At 35.2% G+C, this 25,484-nt stretch overlaps 1 protein-coding gene across 1 annotated transcript in view; it reads left to right on the top strand.

Moving 5' to 3' along the window:
* The window catches only part of CENPK (centromere protein K), a 39,714-nt gene extending 23,851 nt beyond the window's left edge, over window positions 1–15,863 (top strand). The window contains exons 7-12 of the mRNA XM_008049778.2: window positions 1,325–1,371; window positions 6,999–7,081; window positions 7,178–7,276; window positions 7,590–7,716; window positions 12,514–12,567; window positions 15,026–15,863. Coding sequence (XP_008047969.1) covers window positions 1,325–1,371; window positions 6,999–7,081; window positions 7,178–7,276; window positions 7,590–7,716; window positions 12,514–12,567; window positions 15,026–15,184 — 569 coding nt within the window. The 3' untranslated portion in view covers window positions 15,185–15,863. The remainder of the gene's footprint in view (window positions 1–1,324; window positions 1,372–6,998; window positions 7,082–7,177; window positions 7,277–7,589; window positions 7,717–12,513; window positions 12,568–15,025) is intronic.
* Window positions 15,864–25,484: the final 9,621 nt, after the last annotated feature.

Consider the following 25,484-nt stretch of genomic DNA (forward strand, 5'->3'; position numbering starts at 1 on the left):
ATTTGTCAATTTTGATGCTTTTAGTGCTTTTTGCCATTTTTTGTTTCACTTCTTCCGTGATGGCAGACTGTTTCCCTTTGAGGACTTCTTTCTTCTTCTTCTTTTTTTTGAGTTGGAGTCTCATTCCGTTGCCCAGGCTGGAGTACAGTGGCACGCAGGCTCACGGCCACCCCGGCATCAACCTGCTGGGCTCTGGTGATCCTTGCGCCTCAGCCTTCCAAGTAGCCGGAACTGCAGGCGTGCGCTACCACTCCTGGCTAATTTTTATTTACTGTAGAAAAGAGGTCTCACCAAGTTGCCCGGGCTGGTCTCGAACCTTTGGGCTCCCAAAGTGCTGGGATAACAGGCTGAGCCACTGAGCCCCGCCAAGGACTTCTTTCTTCTAGGGAAACAAAAAAAGTTGCTCAGGGTGAGATCAGACAAATAGGGAGGGCGGGGCAAGGGGGTCATGGCATTGTTGGTTAAAAACTGCTGAATACTCAGCGATCTTTGGGCAGGTGCCCATTATGCTATGAGCAAACAGGTTGAGACAATGTCTAAGAAAAACTCACTTGAAGCTGAAGGCAGCCTCTTACAACAATGTTAGCAGTTACATTGATGCTGGTGGGTTCCTAGGACACTGGACACTTACTCAGTGGGAGAAGCCTGTACTTCAAGGGGCCTACCCTTAAAAAATAATTCCAGTTTTTGAGGGGGTCCTCCTTGTATGCTTACTGCATCTTTGTTTGTTGTTACTAAACACTTGATATAAAGTTAATGCTCAGTCAATAAGGAAATCACTCAATACGTTATGGAATGTTATGCAGACATTAATAATTGTGAGTTAAATCTATACTAGATGAATGGAAAGTGTTTCCATGGGGCTTTTATTGAGTGAAAACAAGATGAGGATAATATGTATGTTATGATCCCATTCGTGTAAAACCGTCAGTAATGAAAATAACACTTTTGTATATGTTTTTATGTGTATATATGTATATATTTGCATTATATATGTATACAAAGGATTGTATAACTACAGTGAAAAGCATTTGGGGAACACACTGTAGATTGTTAACTTTACTTTTGGGGGTTTGGAAAAAAGAAGGAAAGAAAAACGCACTACAAAAGAAGCATTTAGTATCATTCATCTAAAATTATATATAGTTGGTTATATGTGCAAAGATGTTAAGTAAAAATAATTCAATAAAAACTGCACACTTCATAAAACGTTATGTAATATATAATTCGAGAGGGAAGGGGTTTTCTTAGAAAACCACAAAATCAGATTCTTGGTTTTTGAGAATTAACGTATGAATAATTTTGTTTTGTTTTGTTTTTGTAGTAATTCCCCTTACTGAAGATGTTCTTGTAACATTAGGAAAAGAAGAGGTAAGTCGATGAATTTGAAGTAACCCCAAATAATTTATAACTAAATCTGTTTTAGATAAGTTTACATCACAACAAATAGGGTGAGACCACTCTAAAACCATATCTCACTTTTCATTTTTATATTAATTATATTTTATTAAATAGAATATTTTTAAAGGTTTGCATTTTCAACTCAATTTTTACATGAGCACTGTTGCTAGGGTTAGTGACTAATATGTAAACTCTAATTTGTATCTAGTTTTCAGTTAATTAAATTTCATAATGAAAACAAACATAGCTAGATGGCCACACACATATATCTCTCTTTCTGCTAAGACTAAATGCCTGTGTGCTCCTGAAATTCATCTGTTGAAATCTAATAGGTATGATGGTAATAGGAGTTGGGGACTTTGGGAGACGAGCAGGTCCTGAGTGCGGAGCCCTTGTAAATGGGATTACTGCCCTTACAAGTGACTACAGAAACCAAAGGACTCTTTTTCTATCATGTGAGGACACAATCCAGAGGACACTATCCATGAGGAAGCAGGCTCTCACCAGATAGCAAATCTTGGACTTCCTAGCCTCCAGAACTGTGAGAAATAAATTTCTGCTTTTTATAAGCTGCGCAGTCAATGGTATTTTGTTATATAGCAGCCTGTATGGACTATGGCTGGAAATTGCTACTCAGAAGTAGTAATGATGCCTTAAGAAATACCAAAAAATGAGAAAGCAGCTTTGGAACTGGGTAATGAGTAGAGGCTAGAAGAATTTTGAAGTGCGTGCTGGAAAAAGCCTGCATTGCTATGAGCAGACTTTTAAAGGCAGTTCTGGTGAGGACTCAAAAAGATAATAGGAAAGTTGTAGAAAAAGCCTTAATCTTTTTAGAGAATATCTGAATAATCCTGAACAGAATGTTGGTAGAAATATATGCAGTAAAGGCCATTCTGATGGGGTCTCAGTTGGAAAGGAGGAATATGTTTCTAAGGACAGAAAGGAAAAAAACAACAAGGTGTTTAATTCTCTGTCACCATTCAGTACAACACAGCACCTCTGCAAACTATTCTCCAGCAGATTCTGTATAATTTTCTACGCAGTCATGTCATCTGAGATTAGAGACTGTTTTAACCTTCCCATTTTGGATAATTTTGATATCTTTCTGTTGGTTTTTTTTTTTTTTTAATTGGAGTCTCACTCAGTCACCCAGGCTGGAGTGCAGTGGCACATTCACGATCACCCCAGCATCAAGCTGCTGGGCTCCAGCTATCCTTCCGCCTCAGCCTTCAAATAGCTGGAACTACAGGTGCACGATACCATGCCTGGCTAATTTATTTTTTTTTTTTTTGTAGAGATGAGGTCTCACCAAGTTGCCTGGGCTGGTCTCGAACCCACAAGCTCAGGCAATACACTCACCTTAGCCTCCCAAAGTGCTGGGATTACAGGCTGAGTCACTGAGCCCGGCTGGCTTATTTTTTTTTAAAATATATTTTATTTTATAGATGTGTGGTTGTGGGCTTATCAAACTATCCTCAAACTTGTACTTCAGCAAAATATTGATTAGAAGTTGGAAGAATGGACATCTTTGCCCTGTTTCTGATCTTATTGGAAAGTATTCACTTAAGTGTGATGTTAGTGGTAGGTTTTTCTTAGATATTCTTAATCAGATTGAGGAAATTTTCTTTGATTACAGGTTTTGAAGAGTTTTTTGTTTGTTTCTTTCTTTGATTTTTGAGTCGGAGTCTTACTCTTTTGTTTAGGCTGGAGCGTAGTGGCATGGTCACAGCTACAACATAGACCTGCTGAACTCAGGTGATCCTTCCACCAGAGCCCTCTGAGTAGCTGGAACTACAAATCTGCACCACCATGCCCGACTAGTTTATTGATTTATCATAGAGACGAGGTCTTGCCATGTTGCCAGGCTGATCTCAAACTCCTGGGCTCAAGCAATACTCCTGCTCTGGCCTCCCAAAGTGCTGGGATTACAGGTGTGATTACTCAGTTCCTACTGAGTCTTTTATTTTAAAATCATAATTTAAGCCAGGCTTGGTGGCTCAGCCTGTAATCCCGCGCCTTTGGGAGGCTGAGGTGAGTGGATTGCCTGAGCCCGTGGGTTCAAGACCCACCTGGGCAGTGAGACCTCATCTCTACAATAAACCAAAAAATCAGCCAGGCGTGGTAGCGCATGCCTGTAATTCCGGCTACTTGGAAGACTGAGGCGGAAGGATCGCCGGAGCCCAGCAGGTCGAGGCTGCGGTGGCTGGAGTGGCCACTGCACTCCAGTCTGGGCAACCGAGTGAGACTCCAACTAAAAAAAATATATATATCATAAATTAATATTGTTTTATCATTTATTCTTTCTGAATTTATTGAGACAATTAAGTGATTTTTTTCTTAGTCTATTGGTATGGAGAATTACATTGAGTTTTCTAAAAAATCAATCAAGTCATGGAATCTTCCAAAATGTTTATATAAAATCGATATTTTAAATTTTTTAAGTGCTTGTTTGCATTCACAGGTGAAAGCATCTGGGACTAGAATTTTCTTTTTTTTCTCTCTTTTTAAAATTTTATCTTAAAGATGTGGGGTATAATTCATGGTTAGATATATAAGTGGTCATTGTACAGGTAAAGTTTGGGCCTCCCTTTGGTTCCCACATCGCCTGGTTTGAGATTGGGTGCCCTTTTTTTTTTTTCTTTTTTGCGTTGGAGTCTCACTCTGTCGCCCAGACTGGAGTGCAGTGGCAGCTCGGGGCCACCGCAGCCTCAACCTGCTGGGCTCCGGCGATCCTTCCGCCTCAGCCTTCCAAGTAGCTGGAACTACAGGCACGCGCTACCACGCCCGGCTAATTTTTTGATTTATTGTAGAGATGAGGTCTCGCCAAGTTGCCCAGGCGGGTCTCGAACCCGCAGGCCCAGGCAATCCACTCACCTCAGCCTCACAAAGCACAGGATTACAGGCTGGGCCACCGAGTCCGGCATGGGTGCCCTTATTGATGTTATGTGCCCCTCTATCCCCCACAGTGTCCCACTACTACCAGTCCTTTTCTTATAGTATTATAGTAAATGTTCAGGGTCCACTTCTGAGTGAGTAGTACTCAGATCTTTGTTTCTGTGATAGATCGCTGAATATTATAGACTCTAAATTCATCCAAGTTGCTGCAAAGTCCATAATTTTGTTTTCTTTATGACTGTGTAATATTCTATTGTGTATGTGTACCACATTTTTTTTATTCAGTCCACTTTTGATGGGCAGCATAGTTGGTTCCATGTTTTTGCTATTTGGAATTTCCTTATAAACTGAATTTAAAAATCAGAGATGAATGAAAATTTTCATCTGGGAAAACTTTAAATCACAAATTCTGTTTCTTTAGGGCTACTCATGTTTTCCTTTTGTCTCTGAATGAGCCTTGCAAGTTTGTGTCTTTCAAAAAATTTGTTCACCTAATTTGTCAGATTTATTGAGAAAATTGTTTATGGCATTTGCCCATTATCGTTTCATTGTTTGTATGATGCCACCTCTCTTTTTCCTAATAATGGTAATTTGTGTCTTTTCTCTTCCTGTAATTAATCTAATTTTGTTTGTTTGTTTTTGAGTCGGAGTCTCACTCTAGCCCAGGCTGGAATAGAGTGGCACACTTATGGTCACTGCAGCCTCCACCTGGTGGGCTCAGGTGATCCTTCCACCTCAGCCTTCCAAGTAGCTGGAACTATGAGCATGCGCCATCACGCCCTGTTAATTTTTTTGATTTATTGTAAAGGTGAGGTCTCACCAAGTTGCCCAGGCTAGTCTCGAATGCGTGGACTCAGGCAATCCTGTCTCCTCCGCCCCCCAAAGTGCTGGGATTACAGGCATGAGTCACCGTGCCCAGCTGAACTACCTAATTTTTTTGACCTTCTCAAAGAACCAGATTTTGGTTTCATTGCTTTTTCCTTCTTTCTCTTTTTTCCTATTTTATTATTTTATCCGCTTACTTTGGGTTTTGTTTGCTTTTTAAAAATGTTTTCTGTGATAGAAGCTAAGGTTATTCATTTGAGAGCTTTCTTTTATTTCTAAAATAGACTTTTAGAGCTATAAATTTCTCATCTGAATAAGGTTTTCACTTCATCCCAGAAATTTTGATGTTATATTTTTCTTTTCTTTCTTTCTTTCTTTCTTTCTTTTTTTTTTTTTTTTTTTTGAGTTGAAGTTTCACTCCATCGCCTAGGCTGGAGTGCAGTGGCATATTCATGGCCACTCCAGCATTGATCCTGTGGGCTCAGGTGATCATTTTGCCTCAGCCTTCCAAGTAGCCAGAACTACAGGTACACACTGCCACACCCAGCTAATTTTTGGTTTATTGTAGAGATGAGGTCTTGCCAAGTTGCCCAGGTTATTCTCGAACCCGTGGGCTCACGCAGTCCCCTCACCTTGGCCTCCCAAAGTGCTGAGATTACAGGCTTGAACCACTATGTCCGGCCATATTTTCAGTCAGTTATAGTAACTTCTTATTTTTCTATTGATAGTTTCTTTGACCCATGGAATATTTAGAAGTATGTTTTTTAGCATCCAGATATTTGCAAAGTTTTCTAGATAACTTTCCTTTATTAATTTTTAATTTAATTCCATTGTTAGACCATGTTTAATATAATATCAATATGGTTGCTTTATAATCTAGATCTTGATTTAGGTTTCTAGTCATCTCATTTTTCCTCTGTTTCTGTTTTCCTCTTTCCTACTTTCTTGGTTAATTGGGTATTTTGAAAACTAAACACATTTTATTGTCACTATTAACTTATTATTTCCTTTCTTTGTTTTCATAGTTGTTTGGGGGTTTATGATATACATTTTTAACTTATCACTGATTTAGATTTAGAAAAAGCTAATGGAAAGCCTTGAGATCAGGAGGATGGAACACTAGTTAATATGTTTTAGGAAAAAAGGATATTCGATAAAGTCAGAATTTATTATAATTTTCTTTAGTCTTCTTTGTCATTCCTCAAATGCATCAAGCACACTTCTGCCTTTGGGTCTTTTTACTTAACATTTTCCCTTTCTGGAACATTCTTTTGCTAGATAGTGACTTTTTTTTTTTTTTTAATCTTCTTTCTCTGCTGTTCATGTATTACCTGATCAAAGAAATCTTTCCATGTCATACTACCTAAAATAGCCATTTCTTACTCTTCATGCTTTTACTTTTATTTTGATTTATTTTTTCTTCATACATTTGTCATCACTTGTTTGTCTGAATTCTACTCTTTTTTCTGTACACTCCTGTCTCCTTCAACAATGCGTGGTAATCTATAACTGATTAATAACTACTGGTTGAATGATTGAATAAATATTGAATGAGTCTGTTTTGTATAATCGCCCTAGAAGAAATATCCAGTGTACATGCTTACTGATAACAAACCATTAATTTGCCTTTAAGTTTGAAATTTAAATCTACCTCTCAAAACCACTTCTTATATTTTTGTATTTTACCATGAGATATTACCAAAAACTTAGCCACCTCCTCTATATTTACCGTTGCAAACACTTTCTGCTAGGTTTTCTTATTACTAATGTCTGAATGGATGTATGTGATACCAATGTGTAAATCTCGCTATCATTCAGAGATACAACTATTTATAGCATTAAACACTAAACAGTTAATTGAAATTATTTTGTTCTAGTTCCAAAAATTGAGACATGATCTTGAAATGGTGCTATCCACTATTCAGTCAAAGAATGAAAAATTAAAGGAAGATCTAGAAAGGTATATTTACATTTTACTTACTACTACCCATTGATCTATATTGAAGTGGCATTTAAAGTTTTATTTGGATGTTGTTTTGTTTTTCCATGTTTAAAGGGAGCAGCAGTGGTTGGGTGAACAGCAACAGATTATGGAATCTCTTAATGTACTACACAATGAATTGAAAAATCAAGTTGTCACATTTTCTAAATCAAGGTATTAATCTTGTGTTCTAGGTTTTTAAAATAGGAAGTTTTTTTATGTTACATGAAATATGAAAAGAAGGCAATTTTTGCCAAATCATAAGTTTTGCCCTTACTTATGCTAACTATTGCTTACATGATCTTTTATGAATGACTTGACTTTGGTTTCCCTACATGTTTTAGAGAACATTACTATAAAGCTAGTTATTTGGTTTGAGTAAATGAAGTTTCAAAAAAGTTTTCAATCAACTTTATGAATAACCAGTTACAATTGCGTATGTATTTTATCAATTAATTGTTTCTCTTAATTTTTAAAAATCTATTAGAATCTCTAATGAGCTGAAAACTAAAATGCTCAATATAAAGGAATATAAGGAGAAACTCTTGATTACCTTGGGTGAGTTTCTAGAAGACCATTTTCCTCTGCCTGATGTAAATTTTAAAAAGAAAAAGGTAAGTTTTAGAGAAAATACTCATGTATGTAATCATATTTGTAATTCTTTTAGGTAGATTTAAAAGCAGATTTTCTTACATAGTTCAAAGATACATACATACAATAGTATGACATCATTATATTTCTGGAAAAATTAGAAGCAACTTAATTATTATTATAGAATTAATTTCATATTTTTTATATTATACTCATATGGTAGGAAAATCAGCTTTTAAAATTAATGTGTTGAACACCATCAAAGGAGTTATTGAAATACAATTTATTGTTAAATGAGTAAAACACAGATGATTAAACTGTGTGAATCTAATTTTTGCTGAAAAATGTAATAGTACTTATGCCTGAGAGCTAGGATTAAGTGAGCTTTTGTTTTTGTTTTGCTTTTCACTATTCTCCAAATTTCCGTGATGAATATATGTAACTTTTAAAATCAGAAGAATTATTTTAAAAATCTGTTTAATGTAAACCATTGACTATTTGACTAATAGTTATGAAATGATAAACTTTTTCCAAAAAAGTACATCCATATTTTGTTGAATGGTGAAAGATTGTGAACAACTACTTTAGTTCTTTTTCTTTAATACAATATATAATATAAATAAATAAGACTTGAAATTGGAACAGGCTTTTAAACTGGCACCAGAATGATCTCTCAAATATACACACACACACATACACTCACACATAAGTATGTATGTATACATATGTGTACATATGTATAGTTTAATCATTTTTCAGCATAAAATCTGTGGTGGGTTCCTATGAGAAAAGTTCTGTAAACTCCTTAGAATAATGGATTCCTACGCTGGTCTTTGTCTTTCCCTTCAGCCTTGTCTTCAACCTTTTTTTTAATCCACCTCTTACATGAATCCATTCAGCCATACTACTATATCTTCTACTGACCTCTCACTTTTTTGTACCTTATACCTTCTATTCCTTCTGCCTAGAAAACTATCTGGTGAGAAGAGCAAATTCCTGCTTAAGGTAGCATAAACATCCTTGGAGTAAAACATTGTATAAATTTAATGTCCACTTATTTATTTATTTATTTATTCATTCATTCATTCATCCATTCATTCATTTATTCAGTTAGTTAGTTAATTAGTCAGTTAGTCGACTAGTTATTGGAAGTGGGTCATGCTATGTTACTCATGCTGGACTCGAACTCCAGGGCTCAAGCGATCCTCTTGCCTCAACCTCACAAGTGGCTGGAACTACAGGCGCATACCACCAAGCTCAGCTCTAGGTGTTCTTTTATTAGCGTTTATCAGATTTTGTTATTGTCATTTATGTCTATCTTTCCCTTCCCTTGCCATGTCCTTTGAGCTACTTGATGTGTTTAATTCATCTTTATATCTCTGTCTTACATATTTTGTAGTACCTTCTGAATTCATATTTATTGAATGGATATGAGTATACTAGGAAAAGGAGAAAGTGTCCTTTTTTCTTACTTTTCACTTTCTTCTTTATAATTGCTTATACACTTCACATTTGTTATAGACTATGTCTCCCATTCTTTTATTTATACTTCTTAATTCATTTTTAACATTGTTGACAGCCTTTTATTGCCCATTACATTGGTCATGATTCATGATTCCTTGCCTTTAATGATCTTAATTTTGCAGCAATTTATCAACTTATTTTCTAATCTCATGTCCCCCATTTTCTTCAACTTTCTTTTTTATACAGATTAAACTTTTCCATTAATAGAACCAGGGGTTTGAGATATTCTGAAAAGGAAGCATTGATTACCATAAGTTATTTTAGGGCTAATAAGTCTTATTTGATAACCTTACTTTTCCTTTTTAAGGACATAGAGGAACTGTATGTCAGGTTACAAAATGATAGGTTCCTGTCTGTCTCTTTTTGTCTCTCTCTCTCGTACTCTCTTCAGCAGTAATAATGTATGAATTAGTCTGCTTGGGCTGCCATAGCAAAATACCACAGACTGGCTTAAACAACAACCTCACATTCTAGAAATTAAAAGTTCAAAATCAAGGTACTGTCACCGTTGATTTCTAGTGAGGTCTCTGTTCCTGATGTGTAGACGACCACCTTGTCACTGTGTTTTCAAGTTGGGCTTTTCTCTGTGCACACAGGAAAAATATAATTCTCTAGTGTCTCTTCCTCTTTTTATAAGAAAAACAGTCTTATTGAATTAGGACCCCAACACTTAGGACCTCATTTAACCTTAATTACCTTATTTTAGATCCTATTTCCAAATCTGGTCAAATTTGGGCTTCAATTTTAGGAAACACAATTCAGTTCACAGCACTAGACTTTATAATTCAAAGATCTATACAAAGAAGCAAGTTAGAAACAACCAAAATTTCTCCGTCAGATTATTAATGTTAGGCAAACATCACAATTAACATTAGGTGAATGTCATCTGAGGTACCTTCCTAAACACATGTACATATAGAAACATAAATGGATTGATAGGTGGGTGGATCAATGTAATTTTGTACATGCTAATAATAAAAATAAGTATTAAATATAATTTTACTTACGTTTGAAAGAAGAAAAATAATGAGTAAAATTGATTTGTTGAACTCAGATAAATACCTCTTTGCTTCACATGATTTTAGTTCTGGAGAACTAATATAAAAAACAACAAACTGGAAACAAGTAATTTTCAAATTCAGGAATTTATGAACAAGTCATTTGTTCAAGAATCCCTTCATTTTTTTTTCTTCGAATACTTAAATGGTGAAAATACTTTGTTTACCTTATACCCAAAAGATATATTCAGCACATTTTTTAAAAATCTCAAGGTTTGGTAGACATTGTTCCATGTTTTCCAAGATGAAATGTTCTACAGAGAAGTCTGAGACCAGCCTGCAGATGACTTGCTTCTGACTGTATACGTGAACAAATCTTTATTTTTGAACTTTTATAACTTAATGAGAGGATATGTCAAAGTGTTGGTCATTCAATATCAGCTTTGCTTTGCAAAAGATGGTTGTTTTTTTTCTGGGCAGTTTTATTTCACATTGCATTTCATGGAATTTTCTTTTATATTTTTCCTCTGTATTCCCTTAGATTGTCTCATGCCTTTATGTTTTAATCTATGCCTTCCTTTTTATTTATTAATCAGTTTTATCATGGTGCTGCTTTCATCACTAGTGAATTATATACTGATTTTTACCATTCTTTTTCATTTAGTAAGGTATTAGGAGATTTTGAGATCTAGCTTTGTGTCTACTCGGGAATCATATGATTTTTCTTAGTGTTATTTTACTATTTCCTAATATCTTTGTATTTCTACAGGGCTTTATCAGGACTCTGGTGATGTTTGGTATCAGTAAAGTAATAGCTATAGTAGATAATTTTCTAACTAATTGAATGTCTGAACTCAAAACTTGATTAGGATTGGTATTATCTTGGAAGGAAGTTTCTAGCGGTTATCTTTACTGCCTTGTCCTACTGAGCATTTTAACAAGAATTTGGATAAGGAGGTAGAATACACAGTAGTTTACAAATGATGTGGAAGTAAGAGGTCTACATAGTAACTATGTTGGATAACAGAATTAGGACTGTACTTCTCAGCTGGTTAGGAATAAAGCCAAATAAAATTGGGTGATGTTTAGTAGAGATACATAGAATTTCTTTCTTGGGCTTAAAACAGTAAAGAATGAGGGAGACCTTTTTAGGTGGATATATGAAAAACACTTTGGCATTTTATTTTATTTTATTTTGAGTTGGAGTCTCACTCTGTCGCCCAGACTGGAGTGCAGTAGCCGCTCCCGGCCACCGCAGCCTCGACCTGCTGGGCTTCGGCGATCCTTCTGCCTCAGCCTTCCAAGTAGCCGGAATTACAGGCATGCGCTACCACGCCCGACTGATTTTTTGATTTATTGTAGAGATGAGGTCTCGCTGCCCAGGTGGATCTCGAACCCGCGGGCTCAGGCAGTCCACTCACCTCGGCCTCCCAAAGGCACGGGATTACAGGCTGAGCCACCGAGCCCGGCTGGCATTTTAGATGATAGTGTGCACAGAAAGAAATCAGCATGGTAAAAATAGATGTGTGAAAGCTATTGCCATCTAAATTTAATGATAGAGTTCTAGCATCTGTAATTATAAAAGTATGTGTTCTTTTTTGTCTTTGATAGTAGAATCACACCTAGATCATTGCGGGTGACTGGTTGAAGGCGGGAAAAAGACAAATTAGAGCATAGTAGAGAGTAGCCATGATATTGTGGGCCCTCAAATCTATGTTGTATGAAAAATAATTGAAGGAACTAGTGATACTTAATATGGAGAAGAGAATACTTGGGCCTTATAATACCTGTTTTCAAATACTCGAGGAACTATTGGGTAGAATGGGAATGAAGATTAATCTCTGTCATTCTAAGGAAAAGAGAATCGTTGAATTAAGATAAGAAACTGTTAAGAGATATAGAAAGATTAATAAGGCTCCCTGGAAAGCAAGTTTCGGCATCTTGAAACTGTAAATATTGTCTGAAATGTCACTTGTTTGGGGAACTTTTGCTGGGGATTTCAAATATTAGATTTTCTTCTGTAATATAGTATATAATATGTATAATATATCTGTTATATGTTTATGGATAGTTTTAATCGTCCAATGATTATAAAGGTTTTCATTTTTATGACTGACAAGTACAATAAGGTTTACCTTCAGAATTTTTTTTTCATCTAATTATGACTTTGCTTTTAGTTACCTTGTACCATTGTAACTAAGGAATATTAATTTTTAAAATCTTATAATACCGTCTAATATTTCACCACTAGCAGAATTGAAATGTTAATTGTTTGTTATTCACATTTCTCTTTTAAAGCAAAACATTGGAGAATCAACTGCACAGCTGATAACACTGCATGAAATATTAGAGGTGAGCATTCTATGTAGTTTGTTTTGTCTTGAAACTATCTCTTAATTGCTTATTTGTGAACAATTATACTGAAAAAGAAAAAACACTGCTTTACTTCTCAAAGTATCCATCAATCTTTGTTAAATATATTTATACTAGTTATTATAAAATTAGTTTTTATCTTCTATTCAATAGTGGGAAGAAAATTGTCATTTTTTTAAAGGAACATGAAATTAAAGTCTATTCCCTAATCATAATTCTAAGATTTATTACAGGTAAACACTTAAAATTTTTTTAAATGTTATTTTGTATTTGTATAGTGAAATCCTATGCCATTACATTGATGGAATCTTTAGTTGGCAACTCTGTACTTTATATGAAATTTGTAAATGAGCTGAAGTATTTTTTCCACAAAGTTGTAGAAATTTATGTATAATTGTTCTTAAACAATATAAATCTCTTTTGTCATAATGTCAGTACTGAATAATTCCAACATCATCTGTTTGATATTTACCTTGTTTTAAGGTAAAAAGATATTTGATCTTTCTAAAAAATGTTTTTGAACTTCAACCAGATTATCAAATACTTTAGATATTTTAGAAGATCTTGTTATAAGAATCCATGGCAAATTGGGCAACGAAAAAAATAAAATAGTGTTTGAAGAACAGGATATTTACCAATCAGTGTACTCCTTTTGTTAATAATTGGTAAGTTTTGAAGAAAGAGATTTTAGAAAACATGTTTCTTTTTAATGTAATGAACTAGGCATTAAAGTCTCTTGTTTTTGTCCAGCTAACTAGTTTTGATACCTCAGAGTTTAATATAGAATATTATTGCTTTGAAAAGCAAAATACAAATATTTATTTGACTTGTAATTCAAATCTTTTAACATATTTCTGGCTACTCTAGTTTATACTGAAAGTAAGAAGACCATTGTTTTTCATAGTTGACTTGACCTTTTCTTTTTTTAAATAAAAATGGTCACTTGTGGCAAATATTGAGATTTGTTACATGTGTAATTTTTAAACTGTACATAGTACCTACCATATAAAACTTAAAATCCTAAGTTTATCTCCTAGGTCAAGATATCAGTGATAAAAGTAACCAGTATTCATACAGCAATTCAGTTAAAAAGAAAACTTAATATCCATATTCATTTTAAATTTAAATTTTTAGCATTTAAATGTTACTTTGATTAATACTGTATACTTAAAACTAGAAATGCAAAATAAGAAAGATTTTAAATTGTATTAAATGGGCAGTTGCTCTAAAATAGAAATAGTTAATTATTTGTCTTGATATTCAAGAGAAATGAGGCCAAAAGTCCTTTCCCCAGGATGTGAGACTTGAAATAGTTAATGGTAGTTGAGAACTTTAAAAATTGAGATATTGATATTATCATAAAATATGATTGAGATTAGAACTTGATGGATTAATTTTATTTACTTCTATGTCACTTTATATTTGTATAAATTATGACTTTTCTTTTCCATGTTCCTTAAAATAATAGCATCTTTGAATTAAAGCTTTGGCCTGTCAATTCAAAGACAGAGTCTAATCCATGATCTGCCACTAATTGTGTGCCCCTGAGGAACCCCTTTACACTTCCGAATTCTAGTTTCGTAGTTGCAAAGGTACTGGGAGGTATCTGAGGAGGCAAAATAACAATTGATCTACATTTGGCATTTTTTACTGTTTCATAGAGCATTAGTATTCAAGGAATTGTAAGTATTTGTTTCTTAAAAAAGGTTTCCTAAAGCCAGTGGATTTGGGAAAGACAGGCGATTCTCAGTTCACTTTGGCAGTCTTTCTCAAGCTTATTTGACCACTGAACTCTGTTTTTCAAGAACTAAGAACATCTTTAGGGAGACCAGTTTCATGGAATTGCAGTCTGGAAAATGCTAGCCTGTATAACTTAATACAAATACTCAAAACTTGTAAATTTGTGCTTGTAACACCTCGCCATCCTTGATGAAATCAAAGATTCTCAATATGAAGTTGAAGGAAGTGATAACAATGATATTGACTGCTTTGGAGATTTATCAGAAGAATAGGTGTTTTGTGAGGGCACAGAACTGACGATTTCTCCCCCATATTTTAAAATGTACTTGTTATTTTCTTTTCAATTTTGTGTATATTTTGTTGGATATTAATTTTTTAAATATTTTAATTTTTGTCTTAAAGAAATTACTGATTCCAAGAAAAGTGGAGGAATTGTAAATCTCTCTAACTCATTTTTAGGAAATGTTTTCAAAATTTAATATGCAGATATTCATTTTAAAGGTTTTTCCATTCACTAATATCTGTAGTCTTTTTAAAAGAAAATCAATTATTTAAGTTAGTATATAAAAATTATGTTATAAACAGTTGTTGAAGGAGTAAAAGATCAACATTCTTTGATGAAAAACTTTATTGTTTTATTATAGTTGTATTGACTTTTTCCCAAGTAAAGTATATTTTGAATGATATTTTCTCCTAGATTCTTATAAATAGGTTATTTGATGTTCCGCATGATCCATATGTCAGAATTAGTGATTCCTTTTGGCCACCTTATGTTGAGCTGCTGCTGCGTAATGGAATTGCCTTGAGACATCCAGAAGACCCAACTCGAATAAGATTAGAAGCTTTTCATCAGTAAAAGAATGGTCTCTTTTTCACATAGTAGAGAATCTTGTCATTCATGGATAAAGGAAACACAGGACTATTTGGATAAAGAACATTACTTGCAAATGAAAGCACATAGTCCATCTTCGTTTTATCCTTAAATGACATGTACTGCCATCTGTTATTCATTTAAAAATGGTCCTTTCTTATTTAGTCAGTGCTTTGGTGTTTTAAAGTATATGGACAAAAATACAAGTAAACAATATTCTAGATATAAAACATTTAATGTGTACTTTACCTCATGTATTATTCTTTGGAAAATTCTTTCAACTTAGGATATTGTTAATATAATATTTTTCTTTTTAGCCTTATAACAGTAGTATATTCATTTCCATTTGGTGTTTAACTCCTTTACATTTAGAAATTATGGAAAGGTCATTTAATTTGTAGATGACTTTTAAATTGAAGTTATATCTGAGATAAAAGGTGGCATAATTTCAAAATATTTAGCAAATTTGTTTTACATATACTGTCTTATTTCTGGATTTGTTTAAAATTGGAATGTAAAAAAATAAATAAAACTAGCATGAAAGCTATAATCTGTATTATATACCAAGTGACATTGACATTATATATTAATCTACTCTTGATTATGTTAAAAGTTGTGCTCTTGACTTTTTGCCAATCAGTGAATTTTCTGTAAATAAAATTCTCTCTAAAAATCTCTAGCTATTGGTGATGTGGCATATGTTTATAAATAGAAAAGGCTTTTTCACAGGCAGATAAATTAATATTATAAGACTAATTTTAAAAGACTCATTCAAGATTACATACAAGATAAAGTAAGAGAATTCTAACCCCATTTAATATCATTAGTTTTCTAAGATAAATGTGTGTACTTTTTTACTTGAAAATGCTTTCTACTGTATGCTGTCCAGGTTTCTTGCTTACCTTAATTGCTTTGTCTTTTTTTACAGTTGACAAATAATATTCCCAGTATACCATGTCTCTATGCAGAAAATACATATACTGTTATATTTTAGAGACTGTAACTTCTTTTAGGGGAAGATGACATATAAAGTACTTCCTAGGTCCAGTTGGGAATTCAGGGAATGAGCAACATTTTTTTCCTTTAAGTTAATGGAGGGAGAGGAAATGGAAGTGGAGGCCTGACAGTAGTTCTGCAGAGCAGGTGGTACAGTTATCTGTGAAGTCCTCTTTGTTGCAAGTTATAGAAAGTTACGAAAAAGCAATAAACAACTTGGTCAATTATCTGGTAAGTCTTTGTTTCACATTTTACTGATGATGATTGCATCCTACTTTAATTCATTAATCCAGGTTTTCTTACATAGCAAGATTACTTGCCCACTATTTTTTTTATTTTTATTTTTTTGAGTTGGAATCTCAAGCCTTTGTCGCCCAGGCTGGAGTACAGTAGCACTCTCATTCATGGCCACCTCAGCCTCGACTTGCGGGGCTCAGGTGATCCTCCACCTCAGCCTTCCAAGTAGCTGGAAAGCCACCACGCCCAGTTAGTTTTTGTGATTTATTGTAGAGACAAGATCTCACCAAGTTGCCTGAGCTGGTCTCAAACCCCTGGGCTGAGGCAATCCTCTCACCTCGGCCTCCCAAAGTGCTCAGATTACAGGTTGAGCCACCGCGCCTGGCCTTTTTTTTTTTTTGGAGATGATTGTCTCATTATACTATGTTGTCCAGGCTGGTCTTTTACTCTTGGGCTTAAGCAATCCTGCTTCAGCATCCTAAGTATCTGGGATTGGAGGCGCACAGCTCTGTGGTACTCACTTTTGAGCTCAGTGATACAGTAAATTATAGTAGAATGTCTTAATTTTTATCCCATCTAAGTGTAAAGCCCTTAAAGTATTTTGTGGCTTTGAGCATGTTGGAAAATATGTTTCAAGTGCTCAGAATCTATATGTATTTTCACTTATTTTATTATTTTATTTTATTGTAGAGACAAGGTCTCGTTATGTTGTCCAAGCTAATCTCAAGCTCCCTGGGCTCAAGCGATTCTCTCACCTTGGCCTCCAAAAAATGTAGAATTATAGATGTGGGCCATCACTTTTTAGTGATTTAAGAAGATCACTGAATTCTATGAAGGCTTAAAACTTTTTTATTTCATTGGCTATTAAATATGATAATGTAAAATATCTGAAAATAATAACCACATTCTAGCTTCTCCACACACCAAATTGTTATGTTAGCCTAACTTAAAAATAAAAATTTGTTTTAGTCTACCACAAAATATCTTTAACATTGGTCAATATGTAGACATAGATTGATTTGGGAGAGAATAACTGTCTATTTGGTTGGAAATTGAACCCAGTAGAATAGACCCTGTTGACTGGGCACAGTGGCTCATGCCTGTAATCCCAGAACTTTGGGAGACCAAGGGGGAGGATTACTTGAGCCAGGAGTTTGCGGTCAACCTAGGCAATCCCTCCAGAAAAATTTCTTAAATTAGCTGGGTATAGTGGTGGGTACATGTAGTTGTAGCTACTTGGGAGGCTGAGCAGACAGATCAGTTTAGCCCAGGAGTTTGAGCTGCAGTGAGCTGTGATTGTGCCACTGCACTACAGTTCTGTGTGAAAAACTCCTGTTGAATCTTATCCTGAGTTTTATTTCAAGTGAATTCAACTTGTTGCCCCAACTTATTTTATGATAATTACTAGTAAAGGATTACTGCATTAGGCATGATAAATGAAATGACACTTTTGGTGTTTGCTAATGAAAACATTAAAAATACGTAATCTTTTCATGCTTGCAATATCCACATGTTGACTATTTTTTCTAAAAGTTTGTATAGGTGTATCAATATGCTAGCAGTTGCTAAATGCAGCAGATCATTTATTTAATGATTATTGTTACATTCTTTGACATCTTGATTCAAAAATCAGTGAGTGAAAAATTACTTGCTATCAACTTATTATATTTTTATACTTTGCTTTTTCCTATTTTGTTGTTTGTCCTTCTACCTTGTATTGATTGAATTTCACATATTTTTAGCATGTAGAGATATACAATTTTTAATTGATTTTCAATTATGCAAAAAGTAAATGCAAGCATTACAGATAAAACTGGTTTCCTTTGACATTTTCCATATTGGCTCCTCTACCATGAGGTAACCACTATTTTTGGCATGTTATTATTTTTCATGTTACATGATGATTATTCTCTTCTACCATTTGACTATGTCCAGAATGTGACAACACTCATCTTAATGAATTTTGTTTCATAATCAGAAAGCCAGCTCACATAATGGTAGATTGTTGCATATTTATTTAATCCTCATAAGAGAAGAGAGAAAGTGGAATCATATAAGATGCTTGATTAAAACTTGAGAAGGCAGAAAAAGTGAGAGAGAAAAGAAGGGCAATGAATAGAAATCATTAACAAATGCAGTAGATATTAATCCCTCTATCTAAATCACTTTTTTTTTTTTTTTTGAGTTGGAGTCTCACTCTATCGCCCAGACTGGAGTGCAGTGGCTGCTCCCGGCCACCGCAGCCTCGACTTGCTGGGCTCCAGTGATCCTTCTGCCTCAGCCTTCCAAGTAGCTGGAACTACAGGTGTGCACTACCACGCCCAGCTAATTTTTTTTGATTTATTGTAGAGATGAGGTCTCGCCAAGTTGCTTAGGCGGGTCTCGAACCTGCAGGCTCAGGCAATCCACTCACCTCAGCCTCCCAAAGGTGCAGGATTACAGGCTGAGCCACCGAGCCGGCTTATCTAAATCACTTTAAAAGTGTGTGGTCTAAACACATAAATACACAGAGACTATCAGAGTGGATTAAAGAGCAAGATTCAACTATATGTTTTCTGTAAGAAATCTACTTTGATAATACAGACAGATTAAAGGTAAATTGATGGAGAAAGATATGTAATATGTTATAGACTGATTGTTTGTATCTTCCTCCAAGTTTTTATGTTAAAGCCCTAACTCCAAGAGTGATAGTATTTGGAGATATGAACTTTGGAAGGTAATTAGGATTAGATGAGGTCATAACAGTGGGGCCCTCATTAGTGTCCTTACAAGAAGCTTGCTCTGTTCACCATGTGATGGCCTAGTGAGAAGGTGGCTGTCTGCAAGTGAGAAGGGACCCCTCACCAGAAACCGACTATGCTTGCTCCCAATTCCAGACTTCCAGTCTTCAGAAATTTGAGATAATAAGTTTCGGTTGTTTAAACCACCCAGTGTGTGATATTTTGTTATGGCAACCCAATCAGACTAAGAAAGCTGGAGTAGCTACATTTATTTCATAAAAATCCAACTTTAGGGCGAGGAAAATGATCAGGGATTATGAGGGGCATTAAACAGCAATAAAAGTTATTAGGAGTTTTTTTAAAATAGACAAAAATTAGGTCTCAGGGCTGGGCGTGGTAGCTCAGCCTGTAATCCCAGCAATTTGGGAAGCTGAGGCAAGAGGATTGCCTGAGCCCAGAGGTTTGAGACCAGCCTGGGCAACTTGGTGAGACCTCGTCTCTACAATATATCACAAAAAACTAGCCGGGAGTGGTGGTGTTCATCAGTAGTTCTAGTTACTTGGAAGGCTGAGGCGGAAGGATCACCTGAGCCCAGCAGGTTGAGGCTGTGGTGGTCATTAGCTTGCCACTGCACTCCAGCCTGGACAACAAGAGTGAGACTCCAACTAATAAAAATAAAAGAAAGAAAAATGTCTCATTACAGTGGGATTAAACTAGAAATCAGTAATGAAGATATTTAGATAGTCCTCAATTATTTAAATTTAACACTTCTGAGTAACATGACTTACCAAAATTTGTGAACTGTAGCAAAATCAATGCTTAGTGGGAAATTTATAGCAATTAAATGCATATATTGAGAAACAGTGAAAGATCTAAAATCAATAAACAGCTACTTTAGGAAATTAGAAAAAGAAGAGGAAATCCAAAGTATGCAGAAGAAATGAAATAATTGGTAGAAATCAATGAAATGGAAACAAAAACAAAGATAATAAAAGTGAAATGAAATTCAATGAAAAAAATAAATACAATTTTAAAACTTTTATCACACTACTCAGAAAAAGGGAAGACAAAAATTACAAATATCAAGATTGAAAAGAGGGGCCATCATCACTGATATTGTGATGTTACAAACTACTCTGTGTCAACAAATGTAACTTAGATTAAATGCTCCAATTCTGTGAAAGACAGTCTGCCAAAACTCACACAAGGAGGAATAACTTATACTATAATAAAATTTAATTGATAATGAACTTCTGACCAGATGCGATGGTTTATGCCTGTAATCCCAGCAGTTTGGGAGGTGAGAGGATTGCCTGAGACCAAGGATTTCAGACTAGCCTGGGCAACTTGGCAAGACCACACCTCTACAATACATCAAAACATTAGGCGGGTGTGGTGGCATGTGCCTGGATGGCTAAGGCAGAAGGATCGCCAGAGCCCAGAAGGTAAAGACTGCAGTAGCTTTGATTGTGCGAATGCACTCCAGCCTGAGTGGCAAAGTGACACTGACTTAAAAAAAAAACCAAAACCTTCCAAAACAAAGCTGTCCCCAGTGAATTCTACCAAATATTCAAGGAGGAAATGATGCAAATTTTGTGCTCTCTGTTCTAGAAAATAGAATCAGAAGAGATTCTTTCTAATTCATTCTGTGAGACCAACATTACACTAATACCAAAACCAGATAAAAGACATTACAGGAAATAACAACTACAGATCAATATTGCTCATGAACACAGATGCAAAAATTCTCCCAAAAAGTTAGCAAATCTAATTTAACAATGTATATGCTGGACTCGATGGCTCAGCCTGTAATCCTGCGCCTTTGGGAGGCTGAGGTGAGTAGATTGCCTGAGCCTGTGGGTTCGATACCTGCCTGGGCAGCTTGGCAAGACCTCATCTCTACAATACAAAAATTAGCCGGGCGTGGTAGCGCGCGCCTGTAATTCTGGCTACTTGAAAGGCTGAGGCGGAAGGATCGCTGGAGCCCAGCAGGTCGAGGCTGCGGTTGCCGGGAGCGGCCACTGCATTCCAGTCTGGGTGACAGAGTGAGAATCCAGCTCAAAAACAAACAAACAAACAAAAATGTATAACAAAAAGCTATACATCATGGTAAAGTGACGTTTATTCCAGGTATGAAGGCTGGTTCAACATTCAAAAATCAGTAAATGTTACCCATTACATTACTACTATAAAGGAGAAAAATCATATCCAACATACATTTCTGATTTTAAAAAAACCTGTCAGCAAGCTAGGAATATATGAAAACTTCCTCAACTTCATAAAGAATATCTACCATAAAACCCAAAGGTAACATACTTAATGGGACATTAGGTACTTTCCTCCTTAGATCAGGAACAAGGCAAGTAGATCTCACATTCCTATTTACTGATGCACTGGAAATTCTTGCTAATGCAGTAAGAGAAAAATCCCATGAATCAAAAGATATTTTTGAATGAAAACCTAACTATAAGAGGATCTATGGTTAATATACAAAATTCAATTACTTTCTTATTTGTACTAGCAATGACCATTTGGAATTACAAATCAAAAATATGATGTAAATCAGCACCAAAAGAGAAAGAAAGCAGGTATAAATCTAACAAGATATGTACAAGATCTACATGAGGAAAACTAAAAGAAGATTTAAATAAAAAGATGTTTTATATTTGGATGGAAAATCTATTGTTAAGATGTGTCTTCCTAACTTAATATATAGGTTCAGTGAAATCTCAATAAAAATCCCAGCAATGTACTTTGTTAATATTGACAAACCTATTTTAAAGTTTATATGGAAAGGGTTAATACCTAGGATAATTGCCAAGATATTGGAGAACAAAGTTGAAGAACTGACACTACTTTGGCAATGACTTTTTAGCTATAATACCAAATGCATGATCCATTAAAAAATTATTAAGTTAACTTTTCTGAAATTGAAAACTTCTGCTCTGTGAAAGATCCTGTTAGAATGAAAAGGCAAGCCAGACTGGGAGAAAATATTTTCAAAATATATCTGATAAGATTTTGCTTTTAGAGCATGCAAAGAATTCTTAAAACTCAACAATGAGGATAGTAGGTAAAAGATCTGAACAGACACCTCACAAAGACATACAGATGGCAAAAAAAAAAGCATAGAAAAGATGCTTAATGTCATGTCATTAGAGAACTGCTAATTAAAATAATAAGATACCACTATATGCCTATTACAATGGCTAAAATTAAAGTCACAAAACCAAATGCTGGTGAGGATGTGGAACAACAGGAGCTACTCATTGCTAGTAGAAATGTAAATAGTACAGCCACTTTGTATAGTTTGGCAGTTTCTCACAAAGCTAAATATAGTCTTACAGGCATGTTTAGTATTCAATATCTTCAGCATCTTGAGGATACTGCGGGTTTGGATCCAAACTACTGCAATAAAATGAATATTTTAATAAAGCGGGTTGGCCAGACTTGGTGGCTCAGCCTGTAATCCCAGCACTTTGGGAGGCCAAGGTGAGTGAATTGCCTGAACCCGCGGGTTCGAGACCAGCCCAGACAACTTGGCAAGACCTCGTCTCTAAAATAAATAAATAATTAGCCAGGCATGGTCGTGTGTGCCTGTGGTTCTGGTTACTTGGAAGGCTGAGGCGGAAGAATCGCCTGAGCCCAAGAGGTCAACACTGGGGTGATTGTGAGTGTGCCACTGCACTCCAACCTGGGCAACAGAGTGAGACTCCAACTCAAAAAAATAAAAAAATTAAGTGGGTCACATGAATTTTTGGTTTGCCAAGGCCTGTAAAAGTTATGTTTATACTATAGTGTACTCAGTACACACTAACATTATTTCCAACAATATGTGCTCACTTCCCTGTGTCACATTTTGCTAATTCTTGCAATATTGTAAACTTTTTCATTATTATTTTATCTGTTGTGATCTATAATTATTGCTCTTTAATGTTACTATTGTAATTGTTTTGAGGAGTCAAGAACTACATATAAGACTGAATTTAAATATTTTGTATATTCTGACTGCTCCACCGGCCAGCCATTCCTCAGTCTCTTCCGTTCCTCAAGTCTCCCTAGTTCCTGAGACACAACAATATTGAAATTAGGCTAATTAGTAACCCTGCAGTGACCTCTAAGTGTTCAGGTGAAAGGAAGAAATCACACATCTCTCACTCTAAATCAAAAGCTGGAAATGCTTAAGCTTCATGAGGAAGGCACGTCGAAAACCAAGATAGGACAAAAGCCAGGCCTCTGGCACTAAACACCCAAGTTGTGAGTGCAAAGAAGCAGTTATTTAAAACTGCTCCTCCAGTGAACACATGAATGACAGGAAAGAGAAACAACCTTATTGGATATGGAGAGTGTTTTGGATAGAAGATCAATCAGCCTGCTATGGTTGGATGTCCCATCCAAAATTCTTGTTGAAACTTAATCCCTAACATTGCAGTATTGGGAGATGATTGGTTCATGAGGGCTCTGCCTTGAATGGATTAATTCTATTAATTAACGGATTAAAGGGTTATCATGGGAATGAGTCTGTTGGCTTTATAAGAAGAGGAAGAGAGACCTGACCCCTCAACCATGTGATGCCCTGTGCCACCTTGAGACTCAGAGTCCGTAGGACCAGGAAGGCTCTCATCAGATGCAACCTCTCAGCCTTGGAATTCTCAGCCTCCATAACTGTAAGATATAAGTTCCTTTTCTTTATAAATTACCCAGTTTCAGACTTTCTGTTATGCAACAGAAAACAGATGAAGATACAGCCACAACATTCCCCTAAGCCAAAGCCTGATCCAGAACAAGGTGGGATCCTATATAAACTTCTGGAACTGAAAAAGTGCAATATTGGAAAGTTGGTGAAATGTGGTTAGGGTCTACAATTTAGGTAATAATATTGTACCAATATTAGTTTAGTGGCTTCAATAATTTTAATATAGTTTTTATAAGATGTTATGGATAGTTTTATCATGATAATTACTGGGTTTTCAACTAGGATCATTTTTCTTTAGTTAAACTTTTAATATTTCTTATAGTGTGAACTCTGACAACAAACTGTCCCACCTTTTGATTTTCTCAAAATGTCTTCATTTTATTTTTGATGAATATTTTCCATGGGATATAATTTTAATTCAGCAATTTTGGAACATTTTAAAGATGTCATTAGGTAGATCAGAAGTCAGTGGTCCTGTTTTTTGTTTTTTAACCTTAATGTAATAATTCTAGCTTTGTTATTTTTCTTTTCCAGTTTCAAAATTCTTGGCCATATCTCTTCAAATGTTTCTCTGCCCCATTCTCTCCCCTCCTTATGGTGTATCAATGGTATGTTACACTTTTTTTTCATATTTCATATTTATACATCTCTTCTATTTTCTTGAGTTGGAATCTCACTCTGTTGTCCAGACTGTAGTGCAGTGGTATGCTCATGGCCACCCCAGCGTTGACCTGCTGGCTGGGCTCAGGCGATCCTTCTGCCTCAGCCTTCCAGGTAGCCAGAACTACAGGCGTGCGCCACCATGTCCAGCTAATTTTTTGATTTATTGTAGAGATGAGGTCTCGCCAAGTTTTCCAGACTGGTCTCGAACCCATGGCAATCCCTTCGCCTTGGTCTCTCAAAGTGCTGGAATTACAGGCTTGAGCCACTGCGCCTGGCCTTCTATTCTTTTCTGTACTTTATATTCAAACTTCTTCCTTAATATTTTCTTCTGAGCCATCTTTCAGTTCATTCTCTTTTCATATGTCTAATTTGTTATTAAATTTATCATTCAGTTCTTAACTTTAGTTATAACATTTTCAATTTTGGAATTCCTGTTTGGCTCTTTTTTTAGTTTTTAGTTTTCTGTTGAAATTCTCAATTTTATCGTTTTAGTTTCTGAGCACATTAAACCTAGTTACTTAAAAGTTCATGTGTGGTAACTCCTTTATCTAGATCTCCTGTAGTTTTGTTTCCACTGTGTACGTTTTGTCGTTTTTGATCCTACAGATTTATCCCTTCATATGCCTTTTTATTTTTATATTGAGTTCTGTTATTGTATATAATAAATTATGAAGATTATCTGAGAATTAGTATGACAAGCAAAGAAAATTCCAGATAGTTGTAATCGCTACCATAATCTGTAGTGAGATGATGTGCCAGTGAATTACTGGGTAGCTATTTAGTTTGTATAGTCTATAAAATGCTTTCAGCAGCAAATAAATAATACAATAGCAGACTAAACAGTTTAAATAACAATTTTTTGTCTTCACTTTTTTTTTTGTTATTTCAGTGGCTTAAGAATGTCTTGGCCATGAGTAACTTCTTTATGATTCTCTTGATTTTCCCTTCATTGTAACAATACGGATGCAGGAGC

This window comes from Carlito syrichta, unplaced genomic scaffold, assembly GCF_000164805.1.
Source record: "Carlito syrichta isolate Samal-C Ts95f unplaced genomic scaffold, Tarsius_syrichta-2.0.1 Scaffold136712, whole genome shotgun sequence".
NCBI classification, from domain to species: Eukaryota; Metazoa; Chordata; class Mammalia; order Primates; family Tarsiidae; genus Carlito; species Carlito syrichta.